This window comes from Purpureocillium lilacinum (assembly GCF_023168085.1).
Source record: "Purpureocillium lilacinum CBS 284.36 DNA, scaffold_7, whole genome shotgun sequence".
NCBI classification, from domain to species: Eukaryota; Fungi; Ascomycota; class Sordariomycetes; order Hypocreales; family Ophiocordycipitaceae; genus Purpureocillium; species Purpureocillium lilacinum.
Window position 1 is genome coordinate 2,342,585 of NW_027072117.1, and position 22,303 is coordinate 2,364,887.

At 59.3% G+C, this 22,303-nt stretch overlaps 8 protein-coding genes and 1 non-coding gene across 9 annotated transcripts; 3 read left to right on the forward strand and 6 right to left on the reverse strand.

Moving 5' to 3' along the window:
* Positions 1 to 905: 905 nt before the first annotated feature.
* PLICBS_009605 (uncharacterized protein) lies at positions 906 to 3,293 on the reverse strand (the record flags this gene model as incomplete). The annotated part of the gene is made up of 3 exons (XM_018325218.2): positions 906 to 2,068; positions 2,122 to 2,754; positions 2,852 to 3,293. The coding sequence occupies 3 exons, from the start codon at positions 3,291 to 3,293 to the stop codon at positions 906 to 908; spliced, it is 2,238 nt and encodes a 745-aa protein (XP_018176612.2).
* Positions 3,294 to 6,563: 3,270 nt separating this feature from the next.
* On the reverse strand, positions 6,564 to 7,164 carry PLICBS_009606 (glutathione peroxidase gpx1; the record flags this gene model as incomplete). Its single annotated transcript, XM_018325220.2, has 2 exons — positions 6,564 to 7,030; positions 7,122 to 7,164. The coding sequence occupies 2 exons, from the start codon at positions 7,162 to 7,164 to the stop codon at positions 6,564 to 6,566; spliced, it is 510 nt and encodes a 169-aa protein (XP_018176614.1).
* A 1,005-nt stretch (positions 7,165 to 8,169) lies between these two features.
* On the forward strand, positions 8,170 to 9,565 carry PLICBS_009607 (uncharacterized protein; the record flags this gene model as incomplete). The annotated part of the gene is made up of 3 exons (XM_018325222.2): positions 8,170 to 8,200; positions 8,279 to 9,160; positions 9,213 to 9,565. The coding sequence occupies 3 exons, from the start codon at positions 8,170 to 8,172 to the stop codon at positions 9,563 to 9,565; spliced, it is 1,266 nt and encodes a 421-aa protein (XP_018176616.2).
* A 122-nt stretch (positions 9,566 to 9,687) lies between these two features.
* Positions 9,688 to 11,916, reverse strand: PLICBS_009608 (uncharacterized protein; the record flags this gene model as incomplete). The annotated part of the gene is made up of 3 exons (XM_065601684.1): positions 9,688 to 10,769; positions 10,855 to 11,040; positions 11,112 to 11,916. The coding sequence occupies 3 exons, from the start codon at positions 11,914 to 11,916 to the stop codon at positions 9,688 to 9,690; spliced, it is 2,073 nt and encodes a 690-aa protein (XP_065457756.1).
* A 1,357-nt stretch (positions 11,917 to 13,273) lies between these two features.
* On the forward strand, positions 13,274 to 14,129 carry PLICBS_009609 (nucleolar protein 16; the record flags this gene model as incomplete). The annotated part of the gene is made up of 2 exons (XM_018325224.2): positions 13,274 to 13,389; positions 13,505 to 14,129. The coding sequence occupies 2 exons, from the start codon at positions 13,274 to 13,276 to the stop codon at positions 14,127 to 14,129; spliced, it is 741 nt and encodes a 246-aa protein (XP_018176618.1).
* Positions 14,130 to 14,639: 510 nt separating this feature from the next.
* On the reverse strand, positions 14,640 to 15,646 carry PLICBS_009610 (uncharacterized protein; the record flags this gene model as incomplete). The annotated part of the gene is made up of 3 exons (XM_018325225.1): positions 14,640 to 15,096; positions 15,162 to 15,382; positions 15,485 to 15,646. The coding sequence occupies 3 exons, from the start codon at positions 15,644 to 15,646 to the stop codon at positions 14,640 to 14,642; spliced, it is 840 nt and encodes a 279-aa protein (XP_018176619.1).
* Positions 15,647 to 17,344: 1,698 nt separating this feature from the next.
* Positions 17,345 to 19,103, reverse strand: PLICBS_009611 (uncharacterized protein; the record flags this gene model as incomplete). The annotated part of the gene is made up of 2 exons (XM_018325226.2): positions 17,345 to 17,655; positions 17,705 to 19,103. The coding sequence occupies 2 exons, from the start codon at positions 19,101 to 19,103 to the stop codon at positions 17,345 to 17,347; spliced, it is 1,710 nt and encodes a 569-aa protein (XP_018176620.1).
* An 869-nt stretch (positions 19,104 to 19,972) lies between these two features.
* Positions 19,973 to 20,044, forward strand: PLICBS_009612. The gene has a single exon. It is a non-coding gene; the product is annotated as a tRNA-Arg (tRNA).
* A 217-nt stretch (positions 20,045 to 20,261) lies between these two features.
* Positions 20,262 to 21,866, reverse strand: PLICBS_009613 (uncharacterized protein; the record flags this gene model as incomplete). The annotated part of the gene is made up of 1 exon (XM_018325227.2): positions 20,262 to 21,866. One exon carries the CDS (start codon positions 21,864 to 21,866, stop codon positions 20,262 to 20,264), a length of 1,605 nt encoding a protein of 534 aa, XP_018176621.2.
* Between the last annotated feature and the right edge of the window lie 437 nt (positions 21,867 to 22,303).

Consider the following 22,303-nt stretch of genomic DNA (forward strand, 5'->3'; position numbering starts at 1 on the left):
CGTGCTATGTTTCTCCCGAAACTTGTGTCTTGGTATTTCGTGATACGAATACGCGACGCACCTCAACGCGCTCGGGACAAGGATCACCACGTTCACACACGCAACAGAACTTCCCAGCGATTCTCAAATAACCCCTCGCTCTGCCTCGCAGAAATGAGTCTCCATCTCGAGCCGTTCATTGCATCGCATCAGGAACCAACCTCCTGAGAGAAAGGGGGGGGGCCTGGGTTATGGACGCGGTATCGCCAGCTACCCCTGAAGAGGCTGACCGCGTGCGTCCCACTCGGGTCCTCGCACAGCACACACGGGCCAGGTAGCAGCGCGCACTCGTGCAAATGCACGGAGAGATCCTTTACTTATCGTTGGTGAAATGTGTGCGCGAGGGGCAATGATGGCAGGAGTTTGCCTGTGACCTCGCACATCCAGGCGAGTCAAAAAGTCGAGCTCGGGAGTCACACAGCCTCGCTCACCGATCCTCAGTGCGGACGACAGCTTCTACCGACACCAAGCCCAGTCGAAGGCATATGCAGGGACTCAAACGTCGCGTTCACGCATCGTACACTCATCAAGTTTGCTTCATTCATGTATGGAAAAGGGACCGAGGCAAGGGACTTTGCATTATATCGGATTATCCTCCCTATACGGCGGGCCCCGGCCAACGAAGAAAGGAAAATCGTCAAGACGAAAAAAGATCAGAAAGTAGCATCCACATGCGGAATGGCGGGGGGACAGGGAAACCCAAAATCCATTAAGCCGTCTGTTGCCCTATACAAACATGACTGGGCCTGGCTTGGCCGCCTTGGCTTTTGACCAAACAACGCATTTCCCTGGCTTTATATCCGCGTCTAAAAATCGGGGTTGCTGCAACACATGTACACACACAAAACATTAGCCGCTTGGGTGCTTTAGAAGGCGGCGACGGCCAGAGCACCCATGGCAACGGCCGCAACGCCGGGCACGCGCCACTCAGCGGCGCCGGCGGTGACGGACGGCGGTGCCGAAGTCACGGAGCCGGGCGCACCCGTGGTCGGCCTTGTCACGGTGCTGATGGTGCCCGGGACGGTGTTCGTGGGCACGGGAGGCTGGACAGGAGACGACTCGGCAGGAGTCGTCTCGGCGGGGGGCTGCGTCTGCGCGGGCGACGTCGCGACAGGCGTCGTCTCGGCGGGCACCGTGGGCACCGGGGTCGGCATGACGCAGTTGTCGCAGCCAGGGACAGGCGTGGGCTTGGGTCCGGGCGTGATGGGGACGATGGTGACGACGTGGCTCGTAACGATCGTCTCACCAGGCTTGCAGCCGCTCTCGCCCTCGCCGCAGGTGTGCGTGCGGGGGATGGTCCAGGTGGCGGTGGACTCGGGGCACAGGTAGGTGGTCTTGGTGAGGACCTCGGTAGTGACCTGGCCCTTGGTGCAGGGTCCTTCGCCGGGGCAGTCGGTGATGGTGTGCGTCTTGGTGGTGGTGAAGATGGACGTGATGCTGGGCGACGGAGGAGCAGTCGTGGTCGGGGGCAGAGCGGAGCTGCTGCTCTGGCCGGGGCACCAGGTGGTCGTGCCAGTGATAGTCTCCGTGGTGACGGAGCCAATGGGGCATCCAGTCACGTAGGGCGGGCAAGAAGTCACGGTGTACGTGTTGGTGGACGTGTAGGTAGAAGTGTAAGTAGGAGGAGCCGTCGTGTTGTGCCAAGTCGCGGTCGGGAACGGCTTGGAGCTGGACGGGTGCGAGGGCTTGCTGGTGACGGTGCTGTTGTGGCCGTGAGTGTGCGAGACCGTGGCGTGAGTCGAGGTCTTGGGCGTGGTCGTGGGAACAGCAGTGGTCGAGTTCGTGACGCTCGTGATGGTGGGCTTAGAGGAGCTGGTTGTGGGAGGGACGGTGCTGGACGAAGCAGTCGTGGTCGTGGTCACGGGCTTGCCGCACTCGCCCTCAAGAGAGGGGACGGCATTTGGTCCCTTACCGATGGCGACGAGCTTGGAGCCGCAGTCCTCGTTGTTGGCAAGGTGGATGTTGCGGTTGTCCCAGTCGTAGACGACGTAGGCGGCGCGCAGGAAGGTATCGCCAAGGACAGGGAAGCCTGAAAGCTGGTCAGCCAAACTACATGAGCATTCTACAGGGCTTACTACTCACCACCATCAGTAGTGACGCCCAGGACGCAGAGGTTGTTCTGAGGCTGCTGCCAGATGAAGTCATTGTAAGGAACGTTGATAAGGGTCTCGCCAAACTTGAAGTTGACGTGGCCCTTGGATTTGCCGATGTCGCAAGGCACCTGGTACAGGTCGGAGCCAGACTGAGGGGGTGTAGCCTCGGGGAAGGCCTTCAGGATCTCGTTGAAGATTTCCTTGGGCAGGGCGCTGACGGTGTAGCCGCTGTCGAGGAGCACAGGCTGGCTGTTGGGCTTGTCGAAGACCGTGACGTTGGTGCCATCGGGCTTGGAGACGGTAATGCCATCGAGATAGACCCAGTAACGGGTCTGGCCGTCGGGAGACTGGGCCGCCGGAATGATGGGACGCTTCTCGAGGTGGCCGGAGAACTTCTTGGTGTCGATTCCGCCAAACACAACGGAGCCGCGGTTGCTCTCGATCGAGCGAATGTCCAGGGAGAAGGCACGGCTGTTGGTGAAACCTTGCGTGGCCAAGTTGTCAATGACATAAGGGTACGCGCTGTCCCAGCCGTTCAGGCTCGGACCAGCACCGAGGATACCAGTGACAGCAAAGTCGGAGTCGTAAGCGACACCGAACATTTGCTGGCTTATCTTGGCAGCTGCGTACAAAGTTAGCATGGGCAATTCGCCAACCCCCTCCCTCCACACGACATGCGAAGAAAAGGGGCGAACGTCGTTCACAATGACAATACTCACAGCCGATCTGAATGTAGTCGTAGCCATACTCAAGGTCGGCACGCCCAGTGCCGTACCTGATGCTGCCATTGCGGTGCAGGTCGGTGTAAGTCTGGGAGCCATTGAACCGGCCAAACGACTCGCAGAACTTGGGGTCCGTAGACTTGCTGCACACGGGGTTCACCCAGAGCTCGCTGGACCCGGTGTCGAAGTTGACGCTCACGGGCTGGGGCGGCGTGCCAATCTGGATCTCGATGGTGTAGAAGAAGCCAGTCTTCTGTGCCTTCAGGCCGACGTCGTTCTGGCGGCGAACGACCCTGTTCTTGGACTCGGCGCCCTTGGAAACGCTAATGGGGTATCGGATGAGACCAGGCTGTTGGACCATGCGGTTGTCCATCGGGAGATCGAGGAGACCGTAAGTCGCAAGCGGCAAAGCCGCGAGGGACAAGAGAGTGGACAGCATGATGACAATCAATGCGTGATGTCGGCGTAAAGAGTGACCGACAACGTTGTAGTAGTAGTACACAGGCACCAAGTCTCAAGCCTAAACAGAAACAAGAACTGAAGCAAAAAAAGAAGGACTTTGTCGAAAAGACAAAAGAGTGACAGAGCCTAGGAGGAGGGGGAGGGGAAAGAGAGAAATGGCTCCAGCTGCGCTGGGCCATTTACACGGCTACATCTATATATCCCCAGCTGCTTTCCCGACAGCTGGGGGGGAGTGGGACAGAGCAGAAGTCTGGAAGGCGTCCAACGGAACGTGCACGGCTCAACACGGCAGCACCGTTCAGAGGCATCGATTGCAGGGAGACCATGCGAATGAGCCTGGCGGAGAGCCGGCGGCACCGGGGTGGAGGCGTGGGGGAGCCTTGATGGAGAAGCTAAACAACGCCGTTTACCTTCAGAGCATGGTCCTAGCGTTCGTCTCGAGGATGCGCATGGGTGCAGACAACTGCGCCTGCTTGTGGAAATGAGGAGCGGCAGGTTGAGCCACACAATCACCAAGCGGCTGTCGATAACCGTCTTACCGCTTTCAATGGGTATGACGCTGCGTTACCCTCCATTTATGGCATTGTGAAGCGTTTCCGGCAAAGAACGTCGTCCAGAAGCGTAAACCATCCCTTCGCTGTGGCTCATGGCGGGCTTTGACGTTGATGAGAACGAGACCCACCACGGCGTTCATCGTTCAAGTGGCGCCCCCTGGCGGTCCTTTCATGTCTCCCCCCTGGCCAGTTGCGTCACTTGAGGCCTCTTGGGCCACTGAAGAACCACAGACAGTGGATGTCAACGGTTCGTGGCCCCTAGTCGTGGGGGAACCGGGTGCGGGCCAGAGTTGCTCTGAGGCAGCATGTTGCTTCTTCGTTCTTGGCAGCGCGTTGGTGCATACCATCTTGTTCCCAAGCAAACATGATGACCAGGACATTCCTCATCTGATGTCAAAGAGGACAACAGCTTGGCTCTTCCGTCGCGCGATGATTGCTGCCCAGCAGACGTCGTCAATTGTCGTCGGGACTCTCGGGTGCAGATCTGAAACACCGTCGCGCGTCTTGGCGGCGTGCGATTCCCGCGGATCTCCTGTGCAAAGCGGGTTGAAAAGACGGAATGCTGTGGCTCCTGGGCGTGGACCGCCCGCGACCCAGTGGGATCACGTTAATGCAGGGGCAGACCAACCGCTGCCAACCATCCCACGGCCTGTGGCGTCCAGACGGGTGGAAGACAGGGCTAGAGCGGACTAACATGTGGGCTGGCTGCTGCTGCTCACAACAAGCTGGACCTTTTTGATCATGATCGACAGGGGACCTCGCAGAATCGTCAACAGTGAACCAGCGGTAAGAAGGGATGAACTCGTTGAATAAACTCCATCCATTGACGTCGTCTACCGTATCGGTGTTTCGGGAGGCAACTTTAAATTGGAGCCCAACTCTTTGGGCGAACTTGCCAGACCGGGGTCTCCCAGATCTTGCCGCCTCCCTTGCCTGAGACAATCACACGGCCCCCACGGCGCTCGTGCACTCTCTGCAGCGACGGGTGGTTGCACCGCAGGTGTTTGCCGGGCTGGAGCTGAAAATGACCGTTTGCTTTCCTCTTCGAGGGCAGCAACCCGTCTAGTGTGCGGAGTATTCCGAACCGTCATTGTTGTCAAGACCTCAAAGTCTCGGCAACTCCCTGTCAGCCTCGTTGGGACACCGCTGTTGGCTCAAGTCCATACAACGACACGAGGCGCGGCATAAAAAGGGGGCGACAGCTTAATGGTCAGAATATTTCCATCAAGTTCGCCGCGACCGCGCCGACGCAGATAAAAGACGGGTTAAAGCCATGCGGTCGAGCCTATGGCGATGCGCGAGGAGATGCACGAATCTGCCCGTGAGCGCAGTCGCCCATGAGCCAAAGATTATCGCCGATGGCGCGCTGGAAACTGGAGGGTGATCCTACCCACGGAAACGTGCAGGGAAGTTGACTTGTCACTGGGCTGTCGAAACGGAGTCAGCATTCCCGCGAACCGTCTTTGACATGCAGCCAGGGGCCAAGATGAAGACGCCTGCTCGGGTCAGCAATACGGGGAATCTCGTACTCGGCGCGATACTTTAATTTACCTTGATCTATTAACCTCTGTCAGGGAATCAGCCAGGGATGGGTCTTCCGTGTCAACACTGGCCTGCACCAACACCAGAGGACACAAAGCCTATTCATGACTGGCCAGCCTCTACCCCGGCGCGACGCAAGGGCCGTGCCGAGACAAAAAGATCATGAAATGACAGCGAGGGGCCATGAAGACTCGTTGGCTCCCATGCCAAGCTTGATGCTTGCTTTTCTGTTTTCTTCCCCAGCGGCGGAGATTGCCTGCACGAGGGCTCGTCTGGACCTTGAGACGCGCATCAGCTGACCCGTGGGAGCAAGGGACTGACGAGACGGGTGTGCGCGGGAGTCTGTATTTCGTGCGGACTGCTTCATCCAGACGTGCAATCAAGGGCACTGCCGAGGGTCGCGGAATGACGGGTGTGTCAACGTTTCGTGCCTTCAGCTGAGATGCCCATGATTGCAGAGGAGGCAAAAGCAATACTTGATGTCGTGTCTGGGACTGACGGATTTGGCCGTTTGCGCGACGCGGTAGGATTCATCGCGCCACGATAGATGGTGGCGATGCAAAGCAAGGGCATCTCCGGCTTATCATCGTTGGGCTGACGACATCTTGGGAGGCGGCGGGACGAGGGGAGCTCTTTCCTTGACATTCACATCCTGGTGGTGCGCCGCTCCTTCCTCACCATCCCGTGCGGCGGGCGTATCCAGCGACGGGATTCGTCGGGACTCGGGAGCCAGCACGGCCCAAACAATGTACAGATACAAGCTTCTGGCACTCTGTCTTCGAGGCTCGACCACCGACTCGTGGTTCGCATTGCGCGCTACACTTTGTGCGAGCTGAGCTTCATCACTCGAGGTACACATGCGGGTGACGGGATGCGCTGCAGCGCGACAGGACGGGCTCCCCCGCGGCGCAGACTTGCCGCACGCTGCACACGCGTGGACGACACGAATCTTCGGGCGAGGCGAGCATGCGGTTGAAGAGGTGGCACAATGCTTGGTCCTCACCAGATGGTGGCCAGGACAGCCGGTGCACAAGAATTATGCGTTGCGTGTCATTAAAGGCAAGGTATCTCTGCATTACATACTTCCCCACTCCGTCCACGTCAAGTCACCCCCATGTCGTCATCGAACCTCGACAACTTCACAGGCAGCCTCACTGCTTCTTGTCCAGCTCGTCGAGGATGGGCTTCTCGAGGGCCTCGGGCTTGGTGGTACTAGCCCAGCGCCCCTTGACCTGGCCGTCGCGGCCGACGAGAAACTTCTCAAAGTTCCACTTGATGCGCTTGAGGCCCATGAGGCCGGGTTTCTCGGCCTTGAGCCACTCGTACAGCGGGTCGGCCTTGTCGCCGTTGACATCGATCTTGTGCATGATGGGGAAGGTGACGCCGTAGTTGACCTGGCAGAAGTTCTGGATCTCGTCGTCGGTGCCGGGCTCCTGCGAGCCGAACTGGTTGCACGGGAAGCCGAGCACCACGAAGTCGTCGGGGTGCTTGTCCTTGATGGACTTGTAGAGCGTCTCGAGGCCGGCGTACTGCGGGGTGAAGCCGCACTTGGACGCCGTATTGACGATGAGCACCACCTTGCCCTTGTAGTCGGCGAGGGCCACCTCTTGCCCGCGCTCTGTGCGACGCGAATGACGGCGGTTAGTCCATGTAGCTCTAGTGTTGCCGCGGGTCAACGGCACGGGGCTTGCGGGGCATTGCATGCGTACTGTCCAGCGGCTTGAAGTCGTAGAATCCGGTCGCGGAGGCCATCGTGGCGAATTGGCGGGGTGAGTGACGAAACGGTTCGGCGTTCAAAAGATGCGGTGCTATCACTGGCGAAGCTTTGGCGATGCCGCGAGGTCGAGCTGTCGCGCTGTTGCAGGATGGGACGAGAGCAAGCGGCGAGGAGGGTCTTATCACGCGCAAAAGCCGGCGGGGAGCGATGTGATGACAAATGGCGACGCGGTTCATGGGCGAGGAGCAGGCTTTAGCAACGGAAGCAAAGGCGAATCTGGGGAGAAAAAGGCGGCACTTTGTAGGTGACAGTGAGTGGTGCGAGCCTCGGCCGCAAGCGCATCCGAGAGCAACTGGACAGATTCGGCATGAGCTCCGTGAGACACGGACGCCTCTTAGTGACGTATACGTACCTGGTACCTAGCACCTGGTAAAAGAGAGTGCTGACCCCTCATTGCCAGCACCATCAAGCTTCTGCCGGCCCGCCTGGAGCTGGGGGCTGGAGCTCGACTTCCAGTGGTGGCAAGTGCCCGGCAAAGCCGCCACGAGCACGGCACTGCGGGGCAAAGTACAGCGACGACGTGCCGGCCGTGGAGGGTCCGATTGACCCGCGCCGACCACCTGGCACCTCCAGGGCAGGACTGGGCACCCTTGGCACCTCACTGGCGCTGGCGGAGGGGAGCTTCGGGGCCCGGGGGAATGCGAACCATTGGCACGCTCTTGCGGTGATTGGACGGATTCCGTGTCACCAACATCTTCTCGCGATGCGATGCCCCTGGGGAGGCGCCGCCCCGTCGCCTTACAACAGCATGTCTCGTATGCCAGCAGCGGCCATTGCAATTCCAACGCCGACTCCGGCCGTGTCCTCCTGTCGCTCTGCTCGTAATCAGCATCTGATCGGATCGGATCTGCTCGCCTTGCCCCGCTTGCGTCATCGGCGTCCGATGCATCGATAACGCCCTTTTTTGCTGGCACCAGTTGCACTTTGCCGCTCCCAACTAATAATTAACACCCTGTGGCGCACAGATTCTCATCGTCATCATGGACGGGAAGCGCAACATTGTCATCGTCGGTGAGTTTGCCGCGTCCGCGTCCTCATGGCGCTTCCGTTCCTGGCGGGACTGACTGACTCGCGAGTCCCGCGACCCAGGTGGCGGCATCATTGGATGCACCACGGCCTATTATTTGACCCGCCACCCCAAGTTCAACCCTGCGCTTCACACAATCACACTTCTCGAGGCCGCTCCTACCGTTGCCGCAGGTGCGTCGGGCAAGGCCGGCGGCCTCTTGGCTCTCTGGGCGTATCCGTCATGCCTCGTCCCGCTGTCATACAAGCTGCACAACGAGCTGGCGACCGAGCATGACGGCGCGCAGAAATGGGGCTACCGGCAGCTCACCTGCGGCAGCTTTGAGGCTACCGTCTCCAAGAGCAGGCTCGATGAGATGAAAAAGGCCAAGGATGAGGGCAAGGCCTGGGAGAAGCTCCCGAAACAGGACGACGCCGCCAAGGAACTATTGGAACCTGGGGCCTTGCCGCAAGACCTCGACTGGGTTGACCGTGACTCCATCTCAGGGTGGGCAGAGATGGGTCGCCCGGGCACGACAGCAACCTCTCAAGTTCACCCCCTACACTTCACCAGGGCCATTGCCGAGCTCGCGCAAAAGGCGGGCGTCGAGCTGCGGACGCATGCCAAGGTCACCAAGCTGGTCACCTCGAAAACTGCGGTCGAGAAGGTGGAATATCAGGACAGAACCACCAACGAGACCAGGGAAGTACGCGATGTAACGGATGTTATTGTCACTGCGGGCCCGTGGACAGGCCGATTGCTGCCGCGAGCCAAGGTCGAGGGTCTTCGAGCTCACAGCGTCGTGTACGAGGCGGAAGTCACCCCGTACGCCGTCTTCACCGACATACAACTCCCCTCAAACTTTGTCCCTGATCATCGCGCAAAGATGGGTCAACGTAAAATGCATAAGGGCTCCGTTGATCCAGAGATTTACGCCCGCCCGTTCGGCGAAGTTTACGCATGCGGTGAGTAGCACCCATCTCCAAGCCAGGGCTCCTACAACTAAACCTCTCCCAGGCGAACCCGACACGCTCATCCCCCTACCAGAAACAGCAGACCAGGTTCAGTTCGATGAGGCGCAGTGCGACGACATCATCTCCTACATTGCCACCATTAGTCCCGTGCTCGCCACCGCACCTGTCAAGGCAAAGCAAGCCTGCTACCTGCCGCGGCACATGCGGTTCGGGCAAGAAAGCGGACCGCTGCTGGGCAGGACGACCGTCCCGGGGCTGTGGGTGGCGGCAGGGCATACGTGCTGGGGTATCCAGAATGGCCCTGCGACGGGCAAGCTCATGTCTGAGTACATCTTTGACGGCGAGGCAACCAGCGCTAATGTCGAAAAGCTTGACCCGCGGAAGTTCAAGGTATAAGGAATTCGCACTCTTGAAAAAACTTATAGTTATGGTATAGTATCACGACAGAGGCAAACAAATAGAAGGATTGGATTCTGTGTCGTCGGCCCCAGTTACTGGAGCTTGACTCGATGCACAAATCAAGCTCCATGTGTTCCACCAAACAACCAGGTATCGCTCGATCCGTGTGTTTTGGCCTTTGCCTCTGTCTCGGCAGTCGCCCAACGCCAGTCTTCCATGGGTATTTCGTGCCTGTCATCGGAGGACGAGTCTTTGCGCTCAAGTTTCTCGCTGGCCTTGGCATACTTGTCGAACAGGGCCACAATATTCGAGCCAGCACAGTGTCCCTTGACGGTGAGCCCTGTAAGGCCCAATCGGAGTTGCTTAGTGTGCCGCTGCGTTGCTCGCGAAGCGCGGGGGCGAGACATACCTATCGACTTCCACCAGAACGGTATCGCCGCCTGCTGGGCATGCGAGTAGACGCCAAAGTACTTGATGTCCCGAACCGGGACGGGGATTTTACTAAACGTTCTCCTCAGTTGAGTGACCAAAAGATTGTCCATCTCAAAAGACTTGGTCCTCGCCGTGACGGTGTTGCGACCGATGCCCTCGTTGACGAAACTCAGAAAGAGATCCTCGAGCTTCAACTCCTTCGAAGACTTGGCGAGCCGCAGCTCAATCTCGATGGCCTTGAAGTGGCTGCAGTCGATGTACGTGACCCAGTCCTTCTTCGGGTCAATCTTGTTGGACCACGCCAGCCAGGCAACCCCGTGCCGCACGACCGGCCGGAAAGACTCGATGTTCTCCGACTGCAACTTGTCGAGGTGCAGCTCCGTGAGGGAGTCTGCGCACCGTGCCTTCAACTTGACCCCTACAAGGTCCCACTTGTCATGGACGAGCACGCTTGTAGGCTCCTGAAAGATGCGGATCCGAGTGAGGTGGTCGAGCGCCACCACGTCGGACTTGAAGGTGCGCTGCATGCTAATGTTTTGCCACTCGTGGAACCCGCGGCCTGGGCTGGAAGCGATTTTGTGCGCCTCGCCGTCGCCAAAAGCGAGGATGAGCGTGTCCCACGTGCCTGAGAGCCATGAGTCGCTCAGCTGGATCCCAAACTTGAGCGCAGAGAGACGCGTGCAAGTCCTCAGCACGGCGCCGGGCAAGTCCGCGATCTTGTTCCGCAGCACGGTGGCCGCCCTGCAGCACCCGTCGCTTTCGTGCTGCCCTACGTCCAGAGGTTTAGTAGCTGTACTGAAGATAGCCGGTGTTTTTGGCACAAAATCACGATTGGGTCGGCGCAAAGTTCATACCGCTTGCGTTGCTGGGTGGTGGCTCGACCTGGCGCGGGCCGTGCCATTTATAGGACAGAGCCACCGACGCGCAGGCGCTCCAGGGGACTGATCGAAGGAGCTCCTCGACGACCGTGCCGCCGTAGGGGTACATCTCGTTCAGACGCTCAGGGCCCATGTCTATGAAGGATTGCAGTTCCCGAGCCGCTGTACTCGTGAGATTGCTCGGTCAGTGTGAAGACCACAGAGGTATGCAACTTGAGAAGCCAGGAGAATACCAGTCTGCTCTCCCGAGCTGATCTCGGGCTCGGCCGGGGCGCTGGAATGAGGACGATGCATGTTGAAGCGCCATTGTCTCCGCGTGTGTGGAAACGGCCCGACGAGAGCCAACATCTCGGTACTTCTCATGGTCTCATTGGCGGCCCATCTAGCAGGATACCGCTCACGCTGGCTTTTTCTTTTGTTGTCACTGCTGCTGCTGATGCTGGTGTCTGGCTCGCCACTCTGCAACTGATACGGGAAATCCGACCGGACGTGGCACAGGGGCGCGAGATGAGAAAAGTCATACAAGTTCTCCTCGTACTCCGGATTGCCCTGCAACATCTCCTCAACGAAACTCTCCTGGTTAGTCAACCCATATCTGCGTATCTGCCTCCACTGCACGCCGCCGAGCGCGTAGATGTTATAGTCGGTGGAGCTGCCGCTGAGGAAGAAGTTTGGCGTCGCGCGGATCTCGTAGATCCATCGCCCGTAGCTCGCCGCCATCCACGGGTTGACGACAACGGACACGTACGCCGTGACGTGCCGCTGCCCGGTGGCGTTGCAGCCCCGCGGGCCGCCCTGGTAGTGGTGGTCCATGGTGTACACGCGGTCTACGCTCTGCCAGCCTATGGCGTTGGGTCGAAACCCGCCGGCGTCTCTGACTCGGGAGGGGTCCCTGTAGTCTCCGCGATAGACGATTTGATACGCGGAGATGTTGTTACCCGGCGGAGGGGCAGATGGCCGTGGTGGCGTGGCGATGGCACGGATGTTGCTCAGCGGGGATAGGCACATGCCCGACAGGATGAGGCCGGCGAGACGCATCGTGGCGAGCCGTCGTGTGTGCAGTCTGCGAGGTCTTACTTTTCCCAAGACAGTAGAGGTATGCGAATAGAGGCAGAGTGACACCATGAATGGAGGGAATAATGAAACGCCGGCATGGTCTTATAGGTAGCAATGGGCCACGACCGCCAACTTCATCATACTGAGCTGTCAGTAACTCAGTGGGGCTGTTGACTCCATCAACCTTAAACGCAACCTCCCAAGATGTGAAGATATGACTGCTACTATTATAAAGGTGCTGATACGGTTTAAGCTGCCATGACAGAGGAATGAGGCCCTCGTGAAATCGCCAGCCAGTACTCAATATGAGTCGAGATATTACAGAGGGGGCGAATCAAAATCACACTGAAGCCCATCCTGGATAAAGGTCAAAGCGGAACACGGGGCGATGGGGCCTCGGTTTCGACGGCGAAGAGCTCGACGTCGCAGCAGGTATAACCATACAGGTAAAGGATGGTCAAAGCACGTTCCCTTAGCTATAGCTATACCTCAGACGCCACCTATACTTGGCCCCCGAGCGGAAGTAAACGCCTCACTTGTTAAGCAGAATGTGCCGGGTTAATGAAGGGCAATTGAACTGCCAGACAAGAACTAGCTGTCAATTGCAAGCATTTGAGGTGCGTCCACTGACTCGAGACTTGAGGCGGCGGGCCGACACTGCTTGTGTAGCAAGTCGCCGACTCTGTTGGTCGGTCGGCATCGCCCGGGGACTCGGATTCTCTTGGACAAGTCAGTGCGAACGCCAAGCTGAGCATGTCATGGAATCCCATGGGCCATGGCCATCCTTGTGGGGCTTCTTCCCTATCCCGCGTGAGTTTTTATGCGAAAATGCATAGCTCTCCTGATCGAGAAAGCTTCCTGTCGGTGGACCGAGACTTCAATGGGGGCCTTATAAACTGCTTCGTTGTTGAATAAGTCGGGGGTCATGGGCCATCGACGTGGAAATGTATCGGCATGAGCATACCGCATGGGGTAGCCATCAGCAATGCACAGTCGCTGCCTGGGCCTTGGGTATTGACGCTCGTGATGTATGCCAACGACCGCGAGTTCAGGATGCATGTCTGAATTGACTTGGCTGGACTAACATGGAGAATTGCGCCTGGTGCTTGATCGGGCATGGCGTCGTCAAAATTGCCCGCCCCTCCAAGTCGCTCCAACGTCCCTGGCCTGGCTGGGGTGGCTCGCTCCTTATCGATAAGGCGGCCGACAAGAAAATTTGGGGTGGACCCCGTTCCGTCCTGCAGCGTTTCGGCGGACGACATCAAGACTCCCAGAGCCCGCGCTACGTCTCTCCCATCCCGCAAACACCTCCCGCCAGCCTGCCGTCCAAACGCACATAATGGGTCGCGAACTGCAAAAGAAGAAGCGGCGGGCCATGCGCCAGCCCGCCCGGCCCAAGAAGCCCTCCAAGAAGGTCCTCAACCCGCGGGGTAACAATGTGATTGCGCAGAACTGGTACGTTACGAAACCTATCCTCTACCCCCTCCTCTTCACCAGGACCAGAACCATGGTTCCAATCGAGGCTGGGATGAGAATTTTCCTGGCTAACTTTTGTCGCTTCGCCTTGCAGGGACAAGAAGGAGACGCTCGCGCAAAACTACCGCCGCCTCGGCCTCGTCGCGCGGCTCAAGGCCCCGACCGGCGGCGTGGAGAAGAAGCTGCTCAGCGGCACGGCCACGGCCACGACGACGCGCGCGACGCCCAACGACCCCTTCGCCATCACCACCATCGACAAGGCCGTCGTCTCCGAGGCCAGGGTCGAGCGCGACGCCGACGGCAAGATTGTGCGCGTGCTGGGCCGCCCCGGCGACAACCCGCTCAACGACCCCCTCGCGCTGCTCGACTCCGACAACGAGGACGAGGAGCTGGAAGACGTTGGTGACGGCGTGCCGGCGGCGGCGGCGGCGGTGAACCAGCACGGCGGCGACGAGGAGGAGTGGGGCGGCATCGCCGAGCAGGAGGCGCAGGAGGGCCAGGCCACGGACGTGGTGCGCTCGCTCATCGCCGAGTCGCACAACGCGGCGCCCAAGAAGGCAAGGCACACGAGCGAGCGCGAGAGGGAGTGGCTCGAGAGGCTGGTGGCCAGGCACGGCGACGACACGCGCGCCATGGCCCGCGACGCCAAGCTCAACCCCATGCAGCAGACGGCGGCGGACATTGCCAAGCGCATCAAGAAGATGCAGCGCGAGGCGTGAAGGAACCTCGCAGCGGCCAGCGGCAGCAGGCAGCGGTAGAGGAGAGGGGTGGTGCACGACACGCAAAAATGGCATTCCATGGAAAACGGCGTTGGGGGAGTTTTCAGTCTACATTTCACGCATTTAGGGCTCCATGATACGAGTCCAGCTCATCTACATAATAGATGAATATGCAAACCATTCAAATTCCACCTATGCAGAACCACCCAGTGCCAAGGCCGTCTATATACAAACCAAGCTTTATTGGTATCTCTCTCTCCCCGCAGCGAGGGCGTCCTCGCCACGGTCCGGAATCCAACACCCAAACGCCGCGAGACTACAACAGCACCCCCCCCGAAAATACACTTTCTCTCCATGAAGCCTTGTCCCGAAAAGGTTCGAGTGGATGATTTCAGACACTCCGTCATGTTCGTTTCAGAATTCCTTGTCATGCTCCCACGCGTAGGTAGCTGTGCAAATCGCACCGTCGCTCTATATGCCAGATGTCCGTGACGGGACCGCCGCCGCCGCTCAGGGATGCACGCGGTCGTAGTTGCCGGCGGGGAACTTGGCCGGCTCGTCCGAGTAGGAGACGTGCGAGGCCGAGCCCGCCCCGCCGTACGGCATCGACAGGGGCGGCACGCCGGCGCCTCCTGAGCTGTACTCCGTGTCGGCGTTGAAGGGGTCCTGGCGCGGGGGCAGGGCGCCGTAGCGGTTGGGGTCGTCGTCGTCGGCAGTGGCGCTGTAGGGGTTGGAGTGGCCGTACGGCCGGTCGTCATGGTCGTGGTCGTGGTCATGGTCGTCCATGTTGACGCGCTCGTAGGCCTCCTCGTCGTGCGGCGCCATGGAAAAGGCAGCCTTGTCTGGGTCGATGTTGTTGTTGTCGCCGCCGCGGATCTTGCGCGTGTCGTAGCCCGGGAGGGTGCCGTGGAACTTGTAGTATTGGAGGGTGTAGGCGCTGACGACGGTCGAGCCAGCGAAGAAGAGGCTATCGTCAAAGAGTTAGCTTCCGACTGGAATGGGTCTCGGCCCGGGGGCGGGCAGCAAGCATACGTGATGAAGACGCCCAGGGCGACAATGGCCTTGCTCAGGCTGCAGCCCTTGCCGCACAGGCCGGACGTGTTGTAGGCGGCCTGCGTCGCAAAGGCAGACAGCCATATGATGGTGAAGAGCAGGTCGACGACGAGCATGGCGTGCGGCTCGGCGAACTTGCGGGCGCGGGAGAAGCGCGGCGTCATGATCAGGTAGATCCATGCGGGAATGGACAGGAAGCACTGCGAGTTGGAGCTGCGTCAGACGTCTGGTGATTACTATCCCACCACGCACACCTCCCGCGGCCTCGCCGTCCACAATGGGGGGAAAGGGTCCAGACATACCACTGAAAAGGTCCAGGCATTGTTGCCGACAATCTTGGCGTCCTTTGCGACAAACGTGGCGATTTCGAGACACCACACCGTAAAGGACAGGATGATTTGGAAGGAATGCAGCCCCAGCTTGACGCCGGGGACGTAGTCGGGGTCCCATTCCATGCTGACCATGGCGGGCGAGCAGGCTGCCTGTTCCGTTCTGTTTCTGGTTCTGTCCGCTTGCGCGTCGCCTGCCGGGCCGCAATACGAAGTAGGTTTTCTCCCCGAGAGGTGTGCCGAGCCGGCAATGGGCAGTTCGGGAGTCCGCAGAAGCGTCGACGTCGATAAGGGGGGGGGGGGGGGGGGGGGGGGGGGTTTGCCCGGATGGGAGTTGGCTTTCAGGAGCTCAGAGGAGAAAACAAGGGGACAAGCCAACGAGGTTGCCAGCAATTAAAAAAGGGCTCGCTCGCTTGGTTGCGTGTGTGCGTGTGTGTGTTGGAAAGAGGAGGACCAGTTGCGGCAAGTTTTGGGTGATGAAACAGCGAAAAGGCCGGCCGGGTCCTTGTTTGTCGTCAGCCAGAGTGGTGGTGGATCGGCTTGCTGTTGCGGATGGGGCTGAGCTGAGGTGGAAGCGCCGCCTGTCGACGTAATGCGTGAGATGGGCAGCCCCGATGGCCGAGCAACGCATGCGCACGCACACGTCAGGTACCCCGTTCCGTTGCACAGGGTCCAGTTTGTGCCCCTCTGCCGTGTTTTGCAGCGTTTACAGGCGCAGGTCGCAGGTCGCAGATACGGGGTGGGTTGCAGGAGAGTGAAGACGAGCAGCAGCAATCAATCCTACAGATTCCTCGGCTGCGTGCGTGTTTTGTGGTCGACTTGCCAGTCGCCTGTCTGGCTTCAGCCGCAGCTCGCCTCTGCATTCAGGTTGCCCAGGCTCTTGTTTCGTCGACTCTCTCTCTCTCTTCGAACCGTCGATTCGGGAGCTGGAGGCGCTAAGAATAGCTGAGCGGGCTGGCGGGCGCCACTGGACGGCGCGGCGCTGAGGTGGTGGACGGCCACCTAGCCAGCCGGGGGGTTGCTCATCAATGGAGGGAGCCGCCGGGCGGACGGGGCGGTCGGGCACTCCAGTCAAGTCGTCGCGGCCCTGTGTGGGCGCTCCGGCAACCACTGGAGCCCCCGAGGGAACCCACCTCGCCTGCACCTATCCGTGGATGGATGGACGCGACGCAGCGGGCCAACCAGGGACCAGCGCAACACTTGAGGTGGCGGCACTGGCGAGCCCGGGTGCGGGAGCGCCAACAATGGAGCGACCCGTCAAGCCACGGCTGGCTGTGAGAGCTGCGCCACGGCCGGGCGCTGTCGCTTCCGCTTGGCCACAGGCGTCCAGGCAGACGGCATTGCAGCCAAGGTGCCTTGCGCTAGCGGTCGCCCCGTCTCACTCGCACCGAGGGCGCACTGCCTGTGGCTGCAACGGGCTGCGTGCCTGGCCTGGCACGTCGTCAGCGTGTCGTTGCCGGCAGTCTACCATCACTCCACCCTTCGGCTACCGCATGATTGTCAATGGACGCTCGAGATACGGCACGGTGGCACGGAGACCGTTGTTGACTTTGAGAACGCATCATTGTTCTCCCACAATAAAGCCAACTCGGCCAATCACGCCCAGGAGCCATGGCTGCATCCACTCACTTCAACTCCAGTCTCTGATATCTACCGCGTACATTTTATGTTACTGTTGCACAGCTTCACCAACAGATCTACACTGCGCCTTCCCTCGTCTTGTGTATCCAACTCGAATGCGCCATCTATCGCCCCATCTAGGCGTTCTCCCACCGTCTATGCCCCGCTGGGAAAGGGGCGAGCGATATATCTACCTCGTGCGTCTCCAACGCCTCACCGTCGCTCCAAAGTCGCGTGGAGAGTGTGCTGTCGCATCAGCGAGATGGAAACTAGGGCCAGAATCGCCATGCCGAGCAGCGTCAACCACACCGCGCGGAACGCCTCCATGAAAGAGTCAATGACGCCGTCGTACCAGCCGTCGGGGAGCGACTTGAGCGCGTCCAGTGAGTTGCGAATGCGTTGAATCTCATCGGCCGCGTTGGGCTGGTCGCCGAACCGCTCCCATAGCTGCGCCTTGAGTGTGTTCTGGTACACGGCCGACGCGATGGTGACACCGACGGTCCCGCCAAGGCTCCTCGCAAGATCTGAAGTTCGTCAGTATGGCACATTTTATCTCAAGAATGCGTTGCTTACACGTCGCCGACGTAATGACGGCCTGCTGAGAATGGGCCACGGCGGCAATGCACGCCAGCAGGGTGATGGTCAGCATGGCGCCGTAGCCGCCACCGACGAAGAAAAAGGCAACGCCCGTGAGCCAGACAGGGCTATCTCGGCCCTGCATGGTAAAGAAGACGATACCCAAAATCACCATCAGAAGAGCCGTGATTCCGAGACCGACATAGCGACCAGTCCTCTTCATGAGGTAGCCAGCTCCGATGGAGCAAATGGACACGCCGACAGGCGACGGCAAAATCTTGACGCCAGCATCGGTTGCCGAGAAGCCCAAGACCTGCAGGTACAAGGGGACGTAAAACAGACCGGCGATGACCACCATTGTCGCGAGAAGGTTGCAGAAGCAAGCGGCGAGCACGGTCCGTTCTGCGAGGAGTCGCACCGGAATGATGGGTTGCCGTGCCTTGCTCTCCCACCACAAGAATCCAAGAAACGTGACGACGGACAGCGGAATACTGGTCAAGATCAAAGGGTGCGTCCACGGCACTTGGTTGCCGCCAGAGTTGAGCCCGAGCAGCAGCAGCACCAGGAACGACGACGTCAGGAAGACTCCGACAAAGTCGATGCGCGAGAGGTACGACTTGTCCGACTGCTTAGGCGGCACTCTGACAAGAATGGCGACGGCAACGGCGGAGACGAGGACCGGAGGCACCTGGACGAGGAAGGCCAGCCTCCAGCCCAACTTGGTGTGGTCGTTGATGAGGCCGCCAAAGATGCCACCCAGCATGGCCCCTGAGCCGTAGCACAGGTTGCCAATACCCTGAACCACGCCGCGCTGCCGCAGGGGGATCAGGTCTGAGCCCAGGAACGTCGAGATGCTCATGAGGCCGCCACCGCCGATGCCGGCAACGACTCGGCCGAGGATCATGGTGCCCTCATCCTGAGCAAGGCCGCAGATGAGGTTACCCGCGGCGAAGAAGAGGTTGCTCACGACCAAGCCGGGGCCGCGGCCGAAAATGTCCGTCAGCCTCCCCGAGATGGGCTGGCAGGCGGCGTTGGAGATGAGGTAGGCGGTTGCGAGCCACGAGTACAGGTTGAGCGACTGAAACTCGCTGGCGATGGGGGCGGCGAGCGTCGCGATGATGGTGGAATCGATGGCGCCGAGGAACACGCCCACCCAGGCGGTGCCCATGATGAGAGACAGCTTCGCGAAGGAGACCTCTTCGGCGAGCACGGTCTGCTCCTCCTCCTGCCCGTGAGGGACGACGCCGTTCGCCTCGGGCGCCGGGGCACCGCCATTCACGCGGGCCGCCTCCTCGTCGGTGCCGTTGGCCTTGAGCAAGGGCGTGCGCTCAGAGTGCGAGGGCCGGACGTTTTCCTCGTCCGCCCGGCCGCGGCTCCCGCTTCGGTCTTCGGCCATGGTGTCTGGCTACGCCTCGATATTCCCGTGGTGACGAGGAGGGGAATGTTGCGAAGTGCAATGTCGCCGTGAGGCCGGCTTATTAGGTGCTGGTGCTGGGCTGGGGGAGCCGCTGCACAAATGACTAATGGGTGCTAGTCTGGGGTGCTGGTGGATGCTCCTCCCACTTGGTCCGGGGCTACGGAGGCTCGCTAGACGCGCCAGAGCCGCTGCAACTCCGCACTCGGCCGTGTCGCCTTCACCGTCGCCGGATGCCCTGATTATCTCGCCGACAGACGCAAAGAGGCAATGCGTCACGAGAGCCGCTTACAGTCTCAGTCAGTCTTATGTGTGAACGCAAAATGCCCGGAACTTCCCATGGCACATCTCACGCAACTTATTTCATGCTTGGACCGCCACCCTGTCAGAATTACTTGGAGAACCGGGCCCTTCCGATTTAGCGGTGATACGGCAACCTTGGAAACGTGCTGTACGAAGTACGAAGCGAGCCCAGGTACAGCACCCGCAGCCTATCTAGGCAAGTCCAAACATGGGCCACGGCCGCCCCTTCCGCCACCGTCGCGGCTGCACATAGGCCGCCTCAAGTCGGCTGCCCGCTCGCTCGCTTCCGACTCCAAGCCCACCTTTCCTCTTGCACCATCGACGTCCGACCCACGCAGCGACGGCCGCCCCATTCCCGACCCACGCACGCACTGCGTCTTATCCGCGCACCACGCCGCCACCACACACAAGCAGGCGACGCCCTTACTTGTGGGTCCTCCGGGAAGCCATCGATTCATGAAAACCCTTCATAGTAAATTTTAATGACCACACTTTCCAACAAGAACAGGGCCTAGCAGCCCAAGGACGATTCCGTCCAACTCCAAAACGGTCGCGTGGCCCAATGGCAAGGCGTCTGACTACGAATCAGGAGATCGTGGGTTCGACCCCCACCGTGACCTTTCTTTTTGCATGTTTTGACGATTTTTCTTTTGGTGAGACAGGCGCTCATCTTCAGGGAATTCTTTTGCTTGACGAATCCACAAGAGATGATTGTTCGAAGCGAAAGTCCGCTGGTTCGCGTCAACATGTCAAAATTTTTATCACAAGACAGCATGACATACGTTCAAGGACTGAAGCATCGTCCGACTCCCATGTTCAGGTGACTGATTTTCACCATCAGATCTGAATATCCTCCAGTCGTGCCAAAACCTGTTCCCAGAAGCCGAGCTGCAGGGTAGCATCATCAGGGGCTCGTCCGCCGCCCGCCGCGTCTGATCCACCCGTCAAGCAAAATTTTACTGCCGACGAGAACATCGACCCTGCCTCTGCGTCTAGGAACTCCAGTTTATCCCCGGAAAGGAGCGTCTCCTGGACCGACTTCACTACCGCCGCCTTGGGCCTTTGATCTTCAGCAATGCCGAGCACCTTGTGGACTGGCTGCCAGGTCCCGAGCTCGAAAAGAATGACGCCGAGGCTGTAAATGTCGTACAGTTTCCGAAACCCGTTCTTGCCCTCGCGCGGCACGTCGAATTGGGTCTTTGGGTGTCGATACAGCTCGTGCCACGGGTCTTCTGTGGGACGCTCCGTGGTTTCATCGAGGCCGGCAGGCCGCGAGTAGTCAAATCCCGCCAGCACCGGAGCCGACAAGGGTCCCTCCGCCATAGCCGTGAAAAGGATGTTGTCACTTCTCAATCCCTTGTGAAGCCACTCAGTTGAATGAAGATACCAGATGGACGCGGCAATCGAGCGCGCGATTCGAAGTCGAACCGTCAGTGACGGCTTTTTGCGTGTCATAAGCTGGTCCCGCAGCGATGTTGGAACCGCCGGCTCTGTCAGCGTCTGCAGCTTGAACACAAACCCTAAGCGGCACTCCCAGGGATCTTGGACATATCCGAGGCACTCGGGGATATGGAACTCTGGCGGCTTCTCTGAGTCAGACAAGAGTTTTGCCATTTTCGCGATCCGTATGATCAACGTGGTCGGTGGTCTTCCGGTTTCTTCTTCTTCGTCATCCTCGTCGTCGAAAACGGGCTGGTAGTATCGCCATTCTATCCATACTGGCTCGCCTTTCAGAGTTGCACATGACCTCCGTTCCTGGCCGGGAGCTTGTGGCTCAGACGCAGGCAAAAGTTGGAGGTCAGCAAGTGACACCCCCAACGTCTGTGTCGATGGTTGCTCGCCAATGCTACCGTCGTCGTGTCGCGTGCCGTTGATCGAGAGATTCACGGCTCTGAACCGGGTAAGCCGGACAGCTCTCGCCTCATAACCTTGTCGTTGCGCTTCTCCACGGTCCTTGATGGAGTCCGTCAGGCTGGCCGTTCCCTCGGGTGCAACGGTCACCGCCTGGAGTGTCTTGACGAGTTCAAGAAGCTCGTCCATGCGATTGCTCACTTGAAGCACTTGCATAAACGTTACTTCCTGCATCTTGTAGTGCTTCTCGCGCTCATACGAGTTGAGAAAGTGTGTCATGTTCTCGTTGAGCAGCGCGATGGCCGAGAGCAGCTCTTCGAACCTTTCCTTGTCAAAAGATGCCCAGCGGAGCCGCCTTGGACACTTTCTGGTCTTGTCGAACAACTGAACGGCCCTTTCCTCCAGCGCGGTAAGGTGCGCTGGAAGCTTTCGCGATGCCAGACTGTCTTCAGCATCAATACTCTCACTCCGGCCTCCGTCTTCTTCAGCAACGAGATGGAGGCTGTAGCGTTGTTTCAGCTTGACCACGTCCAAGAGAAGCACTTGCATCTCACGGAATGCGTCGTGGATGGTATGGCGACTTAACTTCATCGTCGCAGTTAGCGAGTCGTCGTTTTCCGAGACCTTTGCTAACAGAGCCCAGCCCAAGAGTTTGTGCTTCTCCATCTGTAGGCGAACGATCAAATGGCGGCATGTTTTCGGCATGTCTTTGGCCTCGACCAGAAGATTGTAACCTATTCCTCAATTGAGCCTTGGCCGCACAGGAGCATGAGGGCAACAACTGGCAGACCTTTAACACAGCCCGAAAAGAGCTCAAAGGTTAGCGACGTGACGCTTAACGCGAGGCCCGCGACGTTGAGGGGGTCAGCCATCTTGACTGCGACCGAGACAAATCAGAATGGCTTGGTAGGCTGGGTGTTGGAGTGGACAAACAATGATCTACGGGAGAAGCACCTACTGGGCTCATCATTTGGCCAGCTGCGCTCTTATTGGGCGTGAAGCTGGACGTGCATGACTCCGGCGCTTGC